Source organism: Chlamydotis macqueenii, chromosome 1, assembly GCF_036417535.1.
Source record: "Chlamydotis macqueenii isolate bChlMac1 chromosome 1, bChlMac1.mat, whole genome shotgun sequence".
NCBI classification, from domain to species: Eukaryota; Metazoa; Chordata; class Aves; order Otidiformes; family Otididae; genus Chlamydotis; species Chlamydotis macqueenii.
The window spans coordinates 23,715,722-23,735,784 of NC_141556.1; the positions used below are offsets into that span (position 1 = coordinate 23,715,722).

A 20,063-nucleotide genomic window follows, 5' to 3' on the forward strand; every position below is an offset into this window, starting at 1 on the left:
TTATTTTGTTCGTTATTTTATAACTGCCTTTCCCACCATTAAGGCTGATTTCAAATCCAATGAATGAGGGTACTAGGAGATGTCAGAAGTACAGTACATTCAAACACAGCCTCATGACTGCTCAAAACACGACATAAAGGATCTGGGAAATGGGGAAAATAGTCTGTGGTGAAATATTAGTGAAAGCCCAGGGAGACAAAGTAGTTTCTTGAACTGGTTTCATGAAGGGTGTACAGCCCTCTTAAATAGGCTAGAGGTCTAGAACGGAATTTTTGTGACAAAGAAGTCAAGATGTTTTGATGATGATTTAAAAGAATTAGTGAAGAAATAAATAAATAGACAAATTGAAAATTAAAACACTTTGAAAAACATTTGACATGTCAGACAACATACTTAAAAATATGCTTGAAGTATCTTGATAGCGGATGAATGAGTAAAAGTTATGAAAGAGAGCTTTCCTCCCCTCTGGATGTTACCTATTTTGAGAAGCTATGGAATATAATGCCAGTGGCAGCAACTAAAGTAAATCTGTGTATTTATATTAGATAACATCTTAGTGTTATAGTGGAACTTCTTCCAGATCATGGGTAATGGGCACGAATTGATTACGAAACTGTGTAATTTCCTTATTTGTCCATTAGCTTTTCTTGTATTTTCAGTATTTAAACCTAAAGGTTAAAGGACTAAAGCTTTTCAGTGTTACAATGAAGAAAAACTACATCATGCATTGATGTGCTCCATTGATCAGGTCTAGGGAATGCTTCAGTAAATGAAAGTTTGTCCTGGAAATGATCCTTAATACATTTATGCATTATGTCAAAGTAGCAGGGGTTAAAGGAGTTCCTGTCACCAAGACTGAACTGCTTTGTTTATGAATTTACAATCAATACTTGACCTGTGTGCTTTTTAAATTTCAGTGCATTTATAAAATATAGGCCTAAATTATCGGCAGTGTTTTTGCAAAAAATGTTGCTGTCACATCTTTCAGATTCTGCAATTTTAAATCAGTAGAATTTTCAACTATTTGAAAATTGAGCACTGGGAATCCTAAACTAGATTGTCTCACAAATGCTATATTCAGAAGTCTTGTTGCTTTTTTGGTAAGCAAATTTTAACTAAAAAGGGATGGATCAAAACAGCGCGTTTGAGATTTTTGGATAATGAGTTGTGCAGTGGTTTTTTATTTATATATATATATATGAATTGCAGGGAACAGTTAAGACTACGCTAGATCCTTGAAGGAATGCTTCAGACTTTGAACACTGTTTTATACACAGTGTAGATAAAGTGTGTTTTGTACACAGTAGTAGATACACAGCTAAATCAGCAGGATGTAGGGGACATGCCATGTACAGGGCAGTAGCCATATGAGTAATTGTGGAAGCTGTATTCATAATTCAAGGGATGAAAGCTGGTCACTGTTTGCTTTATAGAAAAAAAATGCCTCCTAGAACTGACACTGTCTTTTTCAGTTCCATAATATCAGGAAATGGGGCTATTGTGAGAGCAGAAAACAGGAATCCGTAATAACTTGGCTCTGCCATCACTCTGCTGTGTGACCCCCTTTTTGGTTTCCCCATCTGTAAAAGCAATCCTGATGTGTTCCCAGAACAAACATTTTGAGATTTGTGAATAAAATACTCTGCACTGATGCTGTATATTTACAGGTATTAGTATGCCTCTTTTAAAAAAAAAATTGTGTTAGGTTATACTTTCTGCTTATTCACTTTGTTTTCTTGTTAATGTTAATTTCCTTTTTTTTTGTTTTGTGTTTATTTTGACTCCATTCTCCTAATAGCATCAGGAACAAAAATGATCAATGGTCCATTCTTCATGCACATAATAAAACAAATGTATGTATTTGATGCAGTGACACCGGTTTTTTTTTTCTTTGTGTTTTGTACAGATCAGGGAATACAATGGACAGATGCAGGGAATTACCAGTGTGGGGTTTGCATCCTTAACATTTGATGGAACTGTAGGAGCGCCACTAGTTCCTCGAACATCTAGCAAAGTGTACACTTTTATGGATGAAGAACAGAAAACAATAGAAGAATTACGTGTTTGGGCAGCCAATAATCTTTCCGTCTCTGGACCAGTAGTAAAATTGTCTGGTGTTCAGCCAATGCTGTTCTTTGATCTCACTTGCCAGCTGGTAGGAAAAGCGAAAGTGGATGGATCTTCTTTTCTTCTAAAGGTAGATTTAAAAAAAAAAAATTGTTAGGTGTGTTTATTAAGACCTTGTGATTCTGTTTTCAATAAAATAAACTTAGTACTTGATTTAAATAATGTTATGTAGATATATATTTTGAGGTTAAGCAAATTTACGATCCTTGACCATCCATTAGGAAAAAATTTTTTACAATGAGAGTGGTGAAACACTGGAACAGGTTGCCCAGAGAGGTGGTGGATGCCCCATCCCTGGAAACGTTCAAGGCCAGGTTGGATGGGGCTCTGAGCAACCTGATCTGGTTGAAGATGTCCCTGCTCCTTGCAGGGGAGTTGGACTACATGACCTTTAAAGGTTCCTTCCAACCCAAACTATTAAATGATTTTATGATTCTGTTTCTATGAAAACAAAACAGAAATCCCAGTTCTCTTTAAAGTTGTTCATCTGATTTATTTCTTTAGAGAGATGGTTCTTGATGGATTTTAGGTAGCTTCTTTTATTTATACATAAGCTCTTTGGGGATCAGTGCTTACTGAAAGTACAAAATACAAAGTGCCACACAACAGGAGAGTACTTTACAAGGGTGATCCTTAACATCAGCTAAATAAAATGGAGGTCTGTCTGATTTTCCTGGTTTTAGCTCCGGATGTGTCAGTCTGATGTTATTCTGAAACTCTTCTGTATTTCTTTTTCTTTTGTAAGTTGATTATTAAAATGTGAGTGATGAACAGCCTTTTATTTTCAATTTTATGACTTCATAAAATTATTTATTGGTTCTACTGTGTTAAGCTGTATTGTTACAACATTTTTAGAAACAGCACACTGCATTATTCCTTCTTTAAAGCAGCAGAGATTTTTCTTGTGCAGAACAATGCGTGCGGTACACAGAAACAAACCTTAAATATCATCCTTTCATATGCTTTGCAGCTGTTACAAATATTTCAATTTAATTATTCCTTGTGAAATAGATGTCAAATGAGACCCAGTAAAATTTCAGAACTTTATGGACTGTAATTAAGTTGTTCGTTAATAAGTATATATTCAGCATTGCAGAACCCTTTGCAAGGACAGAGACAATCACTTTCTGAAATTATTAGTATTTCTTTACATTCTTTTCTGTCTTTTAAGATCTGAAGTTGATTTTGTCGGTTTTGTATAGTAAAGATAATGACTTGGGGAGGAAAACTTAGGATAGACTTAGGAAGGTAAAAGTTTGAAATCAAATAATGGTATCAATTTTTCTGATATGTAATTCCTTTGACAGTATATTTTTAGTAGCATAAAATATTAAACACTTAAAATACTAAAATACATAAGCTTAAAAATGGTAGATTAACATAGATATGGTGTTGCTGATTTCCTCAGTTTTTCAAGAAGGGCAAAATGCCTTTCTCATGTCAAATATTGGTTGTGATAGAAGAGAAGCCTTTTCAAAAAATTGTAGACAGATCTCTGATTATTTTGTTGGTGCACTAAGCAAAAACAAATCAGTACCAGCCTAAATAAGATGATAATAAAATATTATATTATTTTGGTTATACATTTTACAAGAATAATTTAAATTTATCATGTCATTCCAAGTATATGAATTATATTAATGTTTGATTATACTGTTAAATTTTATTATTTTAAGCATTGAGCTCATGTAACTAGTTGGGATTGCTTCAAAGACAATTAAAATTTAGCACAACTTTTAATATTACACTTAATAAATTAATTGGGATATGCACAGCACCTCAGGCTGACATGGCATAAATACAGTATCACTAACTTGTTAGTGCTTACCTTTTTTTGGGAATTTTGTTATTCAAACTGATGGAGAATAAAAAACTCACACTAGTAACTCTTCTGTCTTTTATACATTTTGTAAGAGTTTTACTATTATTTTTTTCTTTCCTTCTGTCTGTCAGTTAAATTGTCTGAGTTTAGCTATGCCATACAATCAGCATGCTCCACTGAAGAGAGAAACAGGTTTCATTGTGCCTCTCCCATTTCAGTGTTTTGCCAACCATGGCGATCAAAGGTCGTAACTAACTATTCCTTAGCTCCAGTCTGTTCATGACTAGTAATGGAACCATTTTCTATTTCTTACCCAGAATTAATTTAGTTTCTGTTGATTTTTAGACCAGTGTTGGTTTTTTAAACCAAGGCTTCTGTATTTTCATCCATGATTTCAGTAAAGTGAAGCTGGCAAGCTCCTGAGGTAGAGAGCTTGATCTGTTTTTGTATTTGTGCAAGTGAAAAACAAAACTAACTACTTTTCTAAAGACTTTTTTTTTTGTTATAGAGAAAGCTTACTGGCCTACGTATTCCTCCAAAAGGTGCCCTGATGCTGGCCCCATTAGTTACTCTGGCAAAGGACATTTTAAAGCTAGGTAGTCATCCTCGTATCCAACAGGGAGCATTCAGGTTATTTCAATCCATTTGTCAGATCCATGTCTTAAGTACAGAGCTACCAAAGTGTCTCAAGTAAAGCCAGTTGAAAAATAATGTGAAATTTGACAAACTTAAGGTTCTTTATTTTGTCAAAGTGACTAAATTCATAATATGTGTGCACTACATCTATATTTTTCAAGCTCAGTTCTGGAAAAGGTTTGATAATTCAGGCAATGGGCCACTTCTTTTTCAAAGGTGATTTTAAATATTTCATGGTATAGGATCAGAAGATAATAGGCTTTTTTTTTAATCTGTTGCAGCATGTACCACCTCATTATCTGGGTCCTTCAGAATGCAGTCTTACTTGGGAACATTAATTTGATGTTATGGGTCATTTTCACTGTGAACAGTTTTCCCTTTTATCTCTTGATTTGAGATGAGTATTTCAAGCATGAGTTATTCTCAGTGTATTTACACATGGCTTTGCTGATTCTTAGATCTTTTCTTGTGGGTCCTTTGATCCATAGCAGTTAAGTGTAAGGCATAAAACCCTTTAAAAATTAAGCTCTTTTTTCTCCCCGTCTGCAGTGACTAACTCATGGGACAAAACGCCTTAGTGTAACAAACTGTCTGAAAACTAACTTCTGTTGAACCTGTATGGATTAAATCCTACTAAATGCAGTATTTTAGTCTTAAAGTCTAAATGCTTCTAGATTTTTCTTTTTCTGTGCCAGTATTTCAGACCGTTATTTCTGTTGTCTTTGAGGATAATATATCTTCAGGAACTCAGGAAACCACAGTTTACAGAATATATTGTAAGCAGCTATTACTGGAATTTTAATGTTTGATTTAAGTAGTAGGATTTTGGTTCCAAAGTGGTAAGTCTGTTGGTAATCTTACTTTTTCACAATAACTTTGATAGCTCAAAAATAACTCTTGATGTTTCAATACTTAAGTGTATCAAGAACTTAGCTTTAGGCAAACAATATTTAGAATCTTTGATATTAAGTATATGTTAAATACTGATGTTTTTCTAATACTTTCTGGATAACTAGCAGTGTACACTAATGTGAGAGATCCATAATTAAGGGAGTATACGCTGTGTACTCAGTCGTCACATACTGTAGCTGGAGTCGTTAAAAAAAATCCTGTAGCAGGATTAAAGTGTTAAATATAGACAGTTCTGCATATGGTGAATTCTGATAGTTGTAACTGCTGGATAAACAGTTGAGGTTTTGCTAGCACTGATTTAAAAAAAAAAAAAAAAAAAAGACAAATACCAGGTCTTAACACTTGATCATATTCTCTACAGAGGTTATTTTATTGTCTGTAAGAAAGTATTATTTTTAGAAATCCCGTAAAATCTAATTTAAAGACTTTGAGACTCCAATTAAGTTTTCTTATTGTTATCAGTTTTTAATCAAACAACAAATTTGTTTAAAACATTAAAGTTATTTAAAATCTCAATCTAAAGTACTCTGAGCATGTTGAAATACTTCCTTTTCATTGTAGGTATGGGATGGCACAAAATGTCCCTACGTAACGTGGAAGGTGCCTGTGGAAGCAAGAGACCTGGAAGGAGAAAAAGTTCTTCTTCATCAGCTGCAAAATCTAACGGTGGACATTCTAGTCTATGATAACCATGTACAACTGGCAAAATCGCTTAAGGTAATGAACAATCTGGTGTTTCTAACTCTTTTTTTGTGGCCTATTTTCTGCTTAGAACTCACTTCAGAGAATGTATCAATTCAGTTCTGCTGTTAATTAGTTTCAAATGTTCCTCTTTATCTTTCACTATATTTCCCATCCCTTTTATTGAATGCAGAAATCCTTCAACATGTGTAAAACAGCCTCATTATCCGAAAATTGCCATAAAAAAAAAAATTCTTGCAATTAACCAGTTCTTTCCAGACGCTGTATTATCATATATAATCCTGTGAAACTAATGCACTCAGAAGAAGTATTCTGTGCTTGAGAATTGTTTTTAAATTATATAAAGTGGAGTTAAACTTGTTGTTCCATTAAAGACCCATAATTCTGAAGTCAATAAAAGATTTTCTTTCTATAAACTTCTGCAGTTTTCAGTGCAATCTTCATTTAGTGGGTCAGTAATGTTGATTATGCGTAGACAGAGAAAACAACAACATAATTAAACATTTGATCTTCAGCAATGCTGCCATCTTGCTTCTGAGTACAGTAAATTAGCAAAGAATACATCTTTCATTTTATGTCTTGCCCTCTGAACTCAAGCATCATTTTTAAGAAAGTGTTTGCTGGAAAATAAAGATAAGTGATAGCTGTTTGTTAGGCTGGGTCTATCAGCAGACATGAAATCAATTCGATATATTTATGTCCATTCATAAGTAAATGACAGATTGCAAAATAACTTGCTTTTGTATAAGAATTCATAACAAAACTTAATCACAGAAGTATTTCATTACTTACAGGTTCTCTTCCAGAATTTTTCTTTTGCTAACTGATGTAATCTATTGATATAAATAACTACTGATGTTCCAGTGAAGCAGTTTTTTAAAAAAAATAAGGGAAAAAATTATTATTAGTTAAACATACTGTCTTGAGTAGCTGATGATATTCCCTTTATTACTGTCTCCCATTTATATTCAAGAATTCCTATTGAATATGTGGTACATGGGATGTCTTCATCAGCTGTCTCAATTTTTTTTCCATCCTATAAGTCCTTTCTTTCTTATCTCTAAAGCTTCTTTGCCTTTGCTGGTTATTGGACTGTGTAGCAGAAGCTCTAATGTCAAAGGGAACAGTTAAAACTGATTTAACCTACTGACCAACACAGGCCATTTTTCTCCTTCTGGCTAAGTCCAAAGTTGCAGTAGTTTCACTCATGCAAGCTGTAGAAGTTTTAAGTTAAATCATTTTTTAACACTGCTTTTTAGTGGATGGTCTTAGTGGAATTGTTGAAGAGAAGTGCTGATATCCTAACAATTAAACTTCAGGAAGATGTATGAAGTTCAGATTACAATATGTGCAATTAATTTTATTTCACAGAATAATCTAAAGATAAAATTTGAGGGGACTCTTACTAATATGGAAGATTTCATGAACATTCATTTTTAAATACTAGTGGAAATCATGTCATATTGTAAAAAAGTATAATTGAAATACTCTATATTAATCTGTGTAATATTTTATTTCAAGGTCTTGTCATGCAAAGACTTATTTTTAAAATCATTTATATAGAAGTATAAAACTGGAGGGCATTTAGTGTATGCATGTGCACCTTCCCAAGTGTGACCACAAGAATAGTGTGGAGAGAAGCTGTACTAGATGTTTTGCCAGTTTATCGTTTCAGAAACAATAAAAGTGCACCGTTTTTCAACCATCTCTTCTGCATTTGACAATAGCTTAAAATTGCCTTTGAAAATGTAAATTGTCGTTTAGGTTACAGTGTCTCATGTGTCTCATGTTGTCGTGTACCATTTGCAATTGCACTTGCAAGTCTGAAATGATGTTTCATGTAGGAACAATCTGTTTTCTGCAGCCTTGATACTAAGAAGGGCAGATTGAAAAAAAAAAATGAAATACTTGTTCTTATTTTAAAATTGTATCTGTAAGCACATGTTCAGATAAGGAAGCTCTGAGTAAGCACTACAGTCTAGAGAAAGTAAGTAATGCATTACAGTGAATTTTTAGCAAATCCTGGAGCACAGTGTCAGAGATATTCCTACAAAAGTTTGTTGAAAGCTCTTTGTTTGGATTGTCTGTCCAGAGAACACTGAAGATAGGAGCATTTCATCCCATTTTCCAAGGTAGTCAAATAATACTTAAAATTTTCAATGGAGAGAACTTCAGTTACGTTGAAGGTACACTACAGTTGATACTTTAAGTAGACTGTTTGTCCCGTATATTTACTGGCCTTGCTTTCCTGCTGGGTAGGATTGTGGCTTTTCATCATTTGCTGCCTTAGCAAGAACACAAATAGAATTGTCAAAAATCTCATCTCTGAAGTAGATTATTTCCTGTGGCCTAAAGACACCGGCAAGAGCTAACAGCTCGGCAAGGGCAGCGGTGTTCACTGCTGTTTCCCAGACTTCCCTCTTCCTCTGGCTACCTGAGGTGCCTGAGGCTTTCTTGTTACTCTAGAAACCCCAGCCTGCACCCGTCTCTCCAGAGTACAGTTGCTCCCCATAGGTTGTAGTTTGTTGTTCTTTGGGCTTTCTTATTCCAGTTATTCCAGAGGTTCTCAGGATTCACTCAGACCTTGCCATACAACTCTAGAATGGGTCTGTGACATGGATTTCTCCATCTGGGGTGTTTTGCTAGATGGTAAGGATCAAGGTGAGTGAGCATTAGCGGTCAGTCAGTGCACAGTAGGGGTCCAGCTGTCCACAGCTGGTTGGAGATTTCCTTATGTACCATCATTCACTGAATATGTGGTACTGTGCATTGCTCTTATGGCTTGATACCATCAATTTGGTGTTGCCATGTGTTTTTGATAGTACAATTAAAACAATTAACCTTGAGCATGCATACAAGTCCTAGTCTGTAGTTTCACCGTATTTGCTTTGTTGTGTATCTTGAAATGTAGAATTTTAATATTCTCTACAGTGTTCCTCCCATGTGTGCAATTTCATGTCTTTTGAGATAGCAGTTTGGACTAAGAAGTCTTGCTTGCTTTTCTAGTGTCTTGAGTCACATTTCCAACCTGCAACTTAAATGAGTTACATGGCTGTACTATCTAGCTCCATATTTTTCAGGCGTTGGTAGCATTCCTTTGACCTGTCAGTGATATTTTCCCCACTTTGGCCTTTGTACTTATTAAAAGGGAGAAAAAAAACAAACCACACACCCCTCATTCCAGCCCCCATCCTACCCTCAAGTCCTCCAAACCTTTTAATGGATTGAAGTTGGTATTTTTTATTGCAAAGGACTACACTCAAATGCTATGTATATACTTTCTCTCATTTGTAAAAAGTTACACACAAAATACTCAGTAAAATTAGATTGTTGATATGATAAAGTGATGACAAAGAACTCTCATTTAATGTCATCAGCCATAAAATAGTACAGGTTGTTTTGTTAAGTGATTCTTGTAGATAAAGACAGCCTCTTGTCGTGAGTGTCTTTCTGGTGAAACATGAACATTTAACTGCCATGATAAATGACCATTCCAAATTCATCAGCCTCTCAAAAGTGAACACAACCCTATATGTTTTTAAATAATTATGAGAATTTGCTGCACTAAAAAGTTGGTTTAGTTGGCTAGTTACAGGTAACTGCATATGAGACTTCTTCATTTCAATTCTTTTTAGCTGTAATAAAACAGTCGTATTTGACTTAGACTGCAAATAGGATATTAGTACATTTTATATTGCTGCAAGAAATGTATTCTTATTGCTTTAATTTCATGTTAAATGAACTTGCTCTTAATGAGGTAGGTAGTTCATAAACAGAACTGCTGTACAGTCAAGGAGTTTGTTTTGTGCTAGTTTTTAGTGATGACTGTACTTTGGTGTTCACTTTAATATAGCTTATAATTTCATCTTAGTCGGGTATATAACGTGTGCTGGGTCTGCAGGCCTTCTGTAAACAGCAGAAATACAGTAACATTTTTTGCCATAACACCATTTACTCACCAGTTAACAGTGAGCAATGCTGCCTCCCGAAGGAATTGACGGAAATTGCACTCCCTCTTGCATAGCCAGATAACTTTCATCACTTTCCGGACTTTTTCAGTATTTTGCCATGCTGATTATAATGCATCTCTTTGCTATAGTTCTAAGTGATAATAAAATACATGAAATAATAAAATTTTCAGAAAAAAGTATCTAATAAAATGGAAATATAGAAATGTATTTTTATGGTGATCATAAATCTTGGGAAGTTGAGTGTCGCACTAGAACATGCAATTTGGTTGACTTTTGCATGAATTTCAGCACACAAGTTTAGAAGGCAAAGCCAGCATTTTGTGTTCTTGGCTTCTGGGCTCTCTTCTCCCATGTTTAATGTTTTCTCTTTGTACATATAGTAAATACTTCCTTTTTTCATACATTTTTGAAAAAAAAAATGAAAATCTTCAATTACAATTTACTTTTTCCTGCTTATATACAAATTACTCTTGGAAAAAAAAATAGTTTGGCACTATTATATTGATATAAGTTTATTTGATAAGCAGTACTTAGCTAAGAACTTTTTCAGAAACTTTCTCCAAAAGCATTTGTAATCGTTGTTAGATTACTTTTATAATATGACTGTCTCTTGCATGTTTGGATATTCAGCATAATTCAGTGAAATTTAGGTTCTAGAAAGAAAAAAAAAAAAGAAGCCTTCAGATAAGCCTCTTAACAACCATCTAAATGCACAAGCTGTCCTGTTGATCAGCTTTCAGTGAACAAAATGAGCAGCCCCCTCATGGTGCAGATCAATTAAAACCCTGGTAGGAGCTCCATGCTGGAAGCAAAATAGGTGCAGGCTGAAGTGCACTTTTTATGTCCCTGGTGTCTGAATTTGAAAATATGCTGCCTTTTTTAATATATGGTTATTGTTTAAAACAGCAGTTTGATACCAGCATTATATAGTCGTAGTCTGTTCCTTGACACAGAGGAGGATTCCAGACTCAAGATGCTGCTCTATCTGATTTTATGCATATATAAATGAATTTGTAAATGTTATACTAAGACCTGGCCGATTCAGTCAAGTAGGAATGCTTTTTAGGTTTCTACTGGTTAAAGCAGCAGCTGAAGCTGAAATAAGACTTAACAGACTGACTGCTGTAATATTAATGTTAATTGAAGTCAATTTAAAATAATTTATCATTTATATAGGGCTATTTAAAAATACTTTGAGTGAACATAAATCTAGGTTATTGAATATGCAAAGCTTGCTAGCTATCAGCTGGATCTTAGGTTATACTTTAAAAAAATAGTTGATTGCTAGTTAATGTGATTCAAAGGCCTTCAAAACACATCAAAGGGAAATTAACTATGCAATTAAGTTTCCTTTAGATAATGGTTTTGGTTTGGGATTTTGAGGGGGCTGGGGGGAGGGATAATAGGAGTGGTACTTTGAAATAAAAGCAAAGTTATAAAGATGTGTTCAATGTTCAGCACTCCATAACTTCTTCCTTAATATGTACTTGTATAAATTAGCCTAAGTCCGTTTGTGTAACTTGACAAAACTGTTTCAGAGAACACAAAATAATTCTAAGCAAAACAAGAAGCATATTCTCTGTGTACCTAAGGAGAAAATCTAACAAAGTTAGGAACAGTCCTAAAATTTTTTAATTTCTAACATGTGTTGCCTTTTGTCCTGGTGCTGAAAAAATGTTATCTGCGATGTAAGAGTAAGATATGATAAAGAAATCTGGGTAAGCAGATGCGTTTGCATGTATACATAAACAGATAATATGCCATGCATGATGGTGGACATGAGGTCAATTGCTGAGTGCAGTCATACATGGACAAATCGCAGCACGCCAATCTCTGGAGGGCTGTGTTGTGAATACAGAAGACAAATTGTGCCCTAAGGAAAAGAATATATTGGCTCATTTAATCTGTCTTCTGAAGTCTGCTTGAGAATCAGATTTAGTGAGAAGGCTTATGCTGGTTCTGAATCAGCCTTTGCTGCCAGTAATGTTGTCTGATAAACAAACAGGTCACCCAGAGAGGTTTTGGAGTATCCATCTTTGAAAATATTCAAAACTCAGCTGGAGACAGCCCCAAGAAACGTACTCTAGTTCGTGTCTTTGGGCACGGGGGGTGGGCTAGGCAGTCTTCAGAGGTCTCTGACAACTTCAGCTATTCTGTGATTTAGTGAAAACAGGGAAGAAGCTTTATGAGGCCTAGTAAATTTTCCAAGTAAATAGCTGACTTTGTGTTCTTTTTTTTTCTTTAAGATTGGAAGTTTTCTGAGAATTTACAGTATTCATACGAAGCAAGCAAGTGCTGACGATAAAAACGTCTCACATTTAGAATTTCATCTTCATGGTGGCACCTGTTATGGTCGAGGAATAGGAGTCTTACCAGAAAGTAACCCAGATGTTAAGGAACTAAAAGCGTAAGTTCTGTATGTATTTTTTTTCTAGCTGATTCTGGAGAACTCTAGGCTAATGTAACAACTATACAGTTCAGAATTGTAAACATACTTAAGAACCAGAAACTCTGGAACAGAATATGTCTTTAGCACCACTAAGATGAAAAGTAAGTATTTGGGGGGGATAGGTAAATAAAAGCTAATTTTTCAAATTTAAAATACAGTAGGGATTAAGTTTTCTGTCCTGGCCACATTAACATACTTACTGTGTTTTATAGTGACATATAATCTTTTAAAGATAAAAGCTATGGTTAAGCAAATAAATCGTGCATATTTTAAGCATGTGCATATTTGTTACTTGGAAATGGTGAGACTTAAAGATGTTCAAAATGAAGCATATAATATAAGTGCTTTAGTGAACTGCGTTACATACATAAGGAATCATAGAATCATTTAGGTTGGAAAGGACCCTTAAGATCATCAAGTCTGACCATTAACCTAACATTGTGAAGTTCACCACTAAATCGTGTCCCTCAGCGCCCTGTCTATACATCTTTTAAATAACTCCAGGGATGGTGACTCAATCACCTACCTGGGCAGCCTGGATAACCCTTTCAGTGAAGAAAGTTTTCCTAATATCCAATCTAAATTGCCCTTTGCGCAACTTGAGGCCGTTTCCTCTTATCCTATCACTTGTTACCCGGGAGAAGACACAGACACCCACTCCGCTACAGCCTCCTTTCAGGTAGTTGTAGAGAGTGATAAGGTCTTCCTTCAGCCTCCTTTTCTCCAGGCTAAACAATCCCAGTTTCCTCAGCTGCTCCTTGGAAAGACTTGTGCTCCAGACCCTTCACCAGCTTTGGTACTTTTCTTTGGACACACTCGAGCACCTTAAAGTTTTTCTTGTAGTGCAGGGCCCAAAACTGAACACAGTATTCGAAGTGTGACCTCACCAGTACTGAGTACAGGAGAAAATCACTTTCCTATTTCTAATACAAGCCAGGATATTATTAGTCCTCTTGGCCACCTGGGCACACTGCTGGCTAATATTCAGCCACCTTCTGACCAGCACCCCCAGGTACTTTTCTGCCGGGCAGCTTTCCAGGCACTCTTACCCAAACCTGCAGTATTGCATAGGGTTGTTGTGACCCAAGTGCAGGACCCAGCGCACTTGGCCTTGTTGAATCTCATACAGTTGGCCTTGGCCCATCGATCCAGCCTGTCCAGATCCCTCTGCAGAGCCTTCTTACCGTCAAGCAGATCAACAATCCTGCACAACTTGGTGCCGTCTGCAAACTCACTGAGGATGCACTTGTTCCCCTTGTCCAGATCGTTGATAAATATATTAAACAGAACTGGCCCAGCGCCGAGCCCTGGGGAACACCACTTTTGACTGGCCACCAACAGGATTTAACTCCATTCACTACCACTCTTTGGGCTCGACCATCCAACCAGTTTTTTACCCAGTGAAGCGTACATCCATCCAAGCCATGGCAGCCAATTTCTCCAGAAGAATGCTATAGGAAAAAGTGTCAAAGGCTTTACTGGTATCTTGGCAGACAACATCCACAGCCTTTCCCTCACCCACTAAGTGGTCACCTTGTCATAAAAGGAGATCAGGTTAGCCAAGCAGGGCGTACGTTTCATAAACCCATGCTGACTGGGCCTGATGGCCTGATTGTCCTGTACGTGTTGTGTGATGGCACTCAAGATGATCTGCTCCATAACCTTCCCTGGCACCAAGGTCAGACTGACAAGCCTGCAGTTCCCTAGATCCTCCTTTTGGCCCTTCTTGTAGATGGGTGTCACATTTGCTAAACTCCAGTCAACTGGGACCTCCCCAGTTAGCCAGGACTGCTGATAAATGATGGAAAGTGGCTTGGTGAGCACTCCTGCCAGCTCCCTCAGTACCCTTGGGTGGATCCCATTGGCCCCATAGACGTGTGTGTCTAAGCGGTGTAGCAGGTTGCTAACCATTTCTGCTTGGATTATGGGGGCTTCATTCTGCTCCCCATTCCTGTCTTCCAACTTAGGGGGCTGGGTACCCAGAGAACAACTGGTCTTACTGCTGAAGACTGTGACAAAGAAGGCCTCAGCCTTTTCCTCATCCTTTGTCACTATGTTTCCTCCTGCATCCACTAAAGGATGGAGGTCCTTCTATAGCCCTCCTTTTGTTGCTAGTTTATAGAAACATTTTTTTGTCGTCTTTTAGAGCAGTAGTCGAATTAAGTTTTGGTTGGGCTTTGACTCTTCTAATTTTCTCCCTGCATAACCTCATGACATTCTTGCGGTCCTCCTGAGTGGCCTGCCCCTTCTTCCAAAGAGCAAAACCTCTCTTTTTTTCCTCTTAGGAAAGGCTAAGTAACCAAAGTCCACATTTCTTTATATTGTGTTTAAAGTTCCAAAAGTGATTTGGAAAGGAGTATCTCATCTGCATCACTAATATACACTCCTGCAACTTCTGTCTCAATTGAGTTTTATGCCTTTGCTGGAAAATTTCTGTCTGAACATTAAACCCCTGTATTGATAAAGTAGGTTTTATGTAAGTAAATGTATTTATAGTCTCATATATATATGAGAATGTGTCTGTATGTATCTAGATTATAAAATACTTAGTCATTTATTTTTAGATTCTTAGAATCTGTGGATCTGGCAGGCAGTCAAAGTATGGAAAGCATGTCTTCAGTGGAATTAGACGGCACTTTTAACAATATTACAGGTAAGAGAAATTGAAAGCTGATTTGCTCTTTCTTCTAATATATATATGTTAGAACATAAGGTTGCAGTTACTTCTTCTTGAAGTATATAATGCTTCTTTCTCATACAAAGCCATAGAGAATTGTTTTGGATTATTAGAATGGAAATTGATGTTACCCTATCCTTCTATCTCGCAATAGAAGCCTTTCATGTATGTGGAAAAATAGGAGGTAGTCAGTAAATTATTAAACACAGATGGTACTCTTACTCATACTATATTAGATCACAAAGCAGAGTAATGTAACTGCCTCCCTCTAAAGGGAGATTCCTCAGAGACAGGCACTGAAAACACTACTGAACAGCTGCTTGCTGAGGAGCCCTTCTAAAGCCATTGAATGGAAAGTTGTGTCAGTGGCAGAGTAGCAAGGGGCAGCGGCATGGAAAAGTAGTGTCTTATAGACAGTTCTACAGATCCCATATTATTTTTTGAATGGTATTTTTAGCCCAGAATAAGAATAACTAAAAGTGAATTAAACTCTAAAGCTGGTTGGATATAGTCTGCATCTTTGCTTCTAGCTTTTAAAATCCTATGTTACTTAGCTGTTATTAACATGCTGTGACAGGATATTTTTAAAAGGGTGCAAAAGTCAAGAATAAATAAATATTTCATGTCTAAACCATAACACTGCAAATTTTGAAAAAATTTGCGCATATTTACTGCACTGTCTATATGTAGTAAGGTTGTTCAGAGGAGGATCTAGGCAGTTGTCACGTACCAATTTCAGATGAGAGGAAGGCCCCCTTGCGTTTTAGCCAACCTCAGACGAGTCTGGGAGGCTAGGGGCAGCTGGACCAACCTCTCACACACCGGAGAGTGGTTTTGCTGGTATTCTCGGGAACAGAATTAAGACTCAAAACGGAGTCAAGCGCCAGGTAACTTTATTAACCTGACAAGAAGTTTGTAAATGCAAGAGAAAGGAGAGAAAGAAAGGAAAGAGGGAAAAGAGTTGCAGTAGCTACCACAACAGAGCTGCGGCGTCTGGATAGTCCAGTTCACTCGGTGGGGGAACGATCCGTTTCAATGTTGATTCTGTGGATGTTTTTTTTTTGTCGATGTGTATTCCCCTTTTATGTCGGTTGTTTTCATTGTATTCCAAGAGCTGGTTTTCCTAGCCGCGCCCCTCACCTGGCAGTGATATGCATGCCCATTACCGGGTGATATGCATGCCCATTATTGTCTTTGGGCGCATGCTGGGGCGTAGGGCTAAATTTCTCAGAATCAGCTCTACATTCAGGTTCACAAGACAACAGGAGTTGGCTTGCAAGGTAATGGGAAGCCGTTGTTCGGGTGGTGGTTTGATGTTTCGACAATGTTGAGACAAATATTCTACACAGTCTTTTACAGCAGTCCGTATTGTTTTTAAAATAAAGTATTTATGCTCTTGTCTAGAAAGATTGCACGAGGATGAATACAGTTTATGTCGGCAGTATAATTCACAGTATACATTTCAAAAGTGTTCATTTTGATGAGCATTGCTATTTAATCTATACACTAATTTCTCCTCAAATATATTAACTCTTAGTAAGTAATGTTTGTCTCCTTCTTACTTTGCTTTTTACCTTTGATACATTGTTTTCGTACATTGTTTTCATACATTATTAGATTTTCCATTTTCCTTTGTTCAGCTTTTTGTGTTGTGTGTGTGCCTGTCTACCTGTCTGTCTGGTTTTGTGAGTCTGCGTGATAAAGAAGAAAAGAAGGAAGGAAAATAATTAGGAAATTCTTCTTTATTTTAGATCTTGAATCACACTTACAGAGATGTCAGCAATTATCTGTTACAGGTAGGAAACATTTTTACCTCAAGGTGAATTCTATTTTTACTAAGGAACAAAAATATTTTTTAGACATGACCTCAAAGGCTGAAATAATATAATTTACTTATTATAGGAAGAGTTATTCTAAGAATATAAGTTTATGAATGTTACATTGGTTTTATTCTGTTTTAAAGAGGTACAGCATATTTATATATTCTACTTTCATTTCTTTTTTTTCTACATGTTGAATTTCTGTACCCTGAAGAACACCATACTCCCACAGCCTGTTGTGCTTTTTCATAAACACTGCAGTAATATGTTGTATTGATAAAACTGAGGCTGCAACTGGGAAGGGAATTGAAGCTGGGAATTAAGGGAAAATGCGTACCTGCAATGGCCATTTCCCATATTGCAAATATTATGATGTTTAATAGGTATGCATGACTTGTTTTGTTTTGTTATTTTGCAGTATTAACAGATCATCAAGATTTGAATAACACAGAACTGAAAACTATTCTGAACAGTGCAGCTCCTCAACAGTATCGCATTAGAGCAAAGCTGAGAACTTATAAACCACAGAAGCTCTATCAGTCTATTAAACTTCATTGCTCCAAATGCAACTCTTTGTAAGTGTTTCACACGATAGAAGTAATTAGCAATTGTTCTATATATTTTGAAATACTTAGATTTTCGGTGTATTTTCATCCTATTTTTTTTTGTGTAAAATGAACTGAATTTAATTTTGAGCAAAGATTTGAAGCTCACTGATAATAGGTAGGAAAATTTTTAATTATCAGATGAGTTCCGTACCAAAATTGTATTTAAGTACCTGTTGCTGTATTGTGAATTTAGAATAGGATATGCAAAAAGGTACAATAGTCTCCAAGTGAATTAATAAATATCCACTGAAGTGGCTCTTCCAGAGAAGGCATCTTTTCTAGATCCAGAAATATCAGGGAAACACTATTCATCGTGATATTTTTGTCTTTTTTCTGACCTGAGTCAGTTTGCTGACCATTTTATCATTGTTATTTCCCCTTTAATGCTGTGTGTCATTGTATCAAATAATGCTCAGGCAAATAATCTTATACCATTTCTGGTGTATATTAATCTAAAAATGAAAGAATGTTTGTTTGAAATGGCCTATTTTTGATTAAACTACTGAGTGATGAGCTCTTCAATGATCATCTAAATCCTATGTCACTTTTTTTTTGCCTGACTTAGCCTAGCATCAGTCCTAAGCAAACAGCTTTATTGTTACTGGTGTAAACTGCTGCTTTCTTTAAATGATGGCGTGTTAGCATTCTCCTAGCCTTATGAAATTTTTTGCACAATCAAAATTTATTAGATACAAACATTACTGAGACAAGAATGCGCCCCTACTGTCCTTCTCATACAGCTTTTGGATGTGTAGTAGCACGCTTGCAGCTTTAAGAATACTGGTCCTTATCAGATGATAACAGATGATGTTATAACATTCTCTTCATTGCTAATGTAAGAGGAAGTGCTTCATCATCTTCACAACATACGAGTACATGGCCTTTATTACCAAGTATAAAAAGGAGATAATTACCAACCATCTCTGCCATTTTTGTCACTTTTCTGGTAATATTTGTGAACTCCGTATAGTAATAAGCAGGTGTGAATCATAGAATTTTGTTTGTTCTTTACAAAATTTATCCTTATGCCACAATTTTCCATTACTATTATAGCCTTTTTATATATTCTTGAATTGGTTTTGTCTTCATTTCTGTTCATTCGAGTCTCCCCCTGTTTCACATCTTGCTGCCTTTTCTCTTTGCCACAGAATTAGGATAGACTTTTAACCAGATAGATTTGTGAGGCTTTATTTAGCATGTTTTCTACTACTGCCACCACCATCTGGCTGCAGTGATGGACTACTTGCAGTTCCTTCTCAGAAATTTAGCTTCTCCTTTCTCAACTGTGTGCATCAGGTGGAAGGAATCTGTGAAATAGAGTGGAGCTGTACTGAGGCCTGGATTGGGTGAGTTAAGAGGCCCAGAAAGGAAACAGGATTTAGGGTCATCCTTCTTTCCTACATGTTCTGCTATGGCAGAAGTAGTTGTTTCATGTTTTAGCGTATGCTGAAGAGCCTGACTAAACAAAGTTCAATGCAAATTTGATCCTTTAACACTTTATGCAGTAAGATGCATATAATGCTTGGGGTTTAAAACCCTTGTGAGAGATACATTTTTGTTTTCAGGCTTCAGGTGGAAGCTTCTCTATAAATAGCAAAATATCGATATACATGGATGTAGTTTTATTAATATATCCACATTACTGAAATTTCAACCCTCACGTGTAGCTTAGTTCAAAAGCAATTACTTCTGTTCCTGTCTCTGCAGGAAATCTACAGGCAGACTGTAGAGGCTGGAAGAGTTTGATGGGTATATCGGGAAGCATGACCTATTATGTCAGGTCCATTGCTTTTACATTTAAGACAGTAATCCAGGAATACAGGTGGAAAGAGTTCATGTGAACAGCACTGTGTTCTTTGAATGAAAGTTCAGATTCAGGAAGACCTCTTGTGTGCTAGTTCTACAGTCATAGAAGAGTATCAAAGTCTGATTTCGTAGGCAGGAATTGTTCTATTCACTGGTAGAAGCAGCTGCTCTTGGGTTTGAAAGTAAAATCATTAGAAGAATCTGCAGGGGTTGGTGGTATTTTTTCTTTAACTCCACTCTGAAGCTTGCCACCTGTTCAGTGTTTTATGAAATAGCCCAAGCTTTTGCCTTTTTTTTTTCATTGTCCTTTTTCTCATGGTTCATGAGATAGCCACCAGGTCTATCTTGCTTAAGAAAAAAAATATTCTAATGCATTTTTAATTTGTATGCCAACCACTAGCTTTTTGCCTATTGTTGACGATATTGGTAAAACTTGAATGGCCTGCATTACTTCTCTGTGGATGACACCTAGAAATGCACAAATGGTACACTCTAGCAGGACAGGAAAGAAACTGTGTGGTGCAGAGTTGCAG

General features: G+C 36.3%; 1 protein-coding gene across 2 annotated transcripts in view; it reads left to right on the plus strand.

The window, feature by feature from the left end:
• Window positions 1-20,063, plus strand: part of POT1 (protection of telomeres 1) — a 67,154-nt gene that overhangs the window by 31,803 nt on the left and 15,288 nt on the right. For both annotated transcript variants that reach the window (XM_086747165.1, XM_086747176.1), the window contains 6 exons: window positions 1,907-2,197; window positions 6,059-6,214; window positions 12,417-12,577; window positions 15,184-15,272; window positions 17,048-17,092; window positions 17,535-17,691. In XM_086747165.1, coding sequence (XP_086603291.1) covers window positions 1,907-2,197; window positions 6,059-6,214; window positions 12,417-12,577; window positions 15,184-15,272; window positions 17,048-17,092; window positions 17,535-17,691 — 899 coding nt within the window. The remainder of the gene's footprint in view (window positions 1-1,906; window positions 2,198-6,058; window positions 6,215-12,416; window positions 12,578-15,183; window positions 15,273-17,047; window positions 17,093-17,534; window positions 17,692-20,063) is intronic.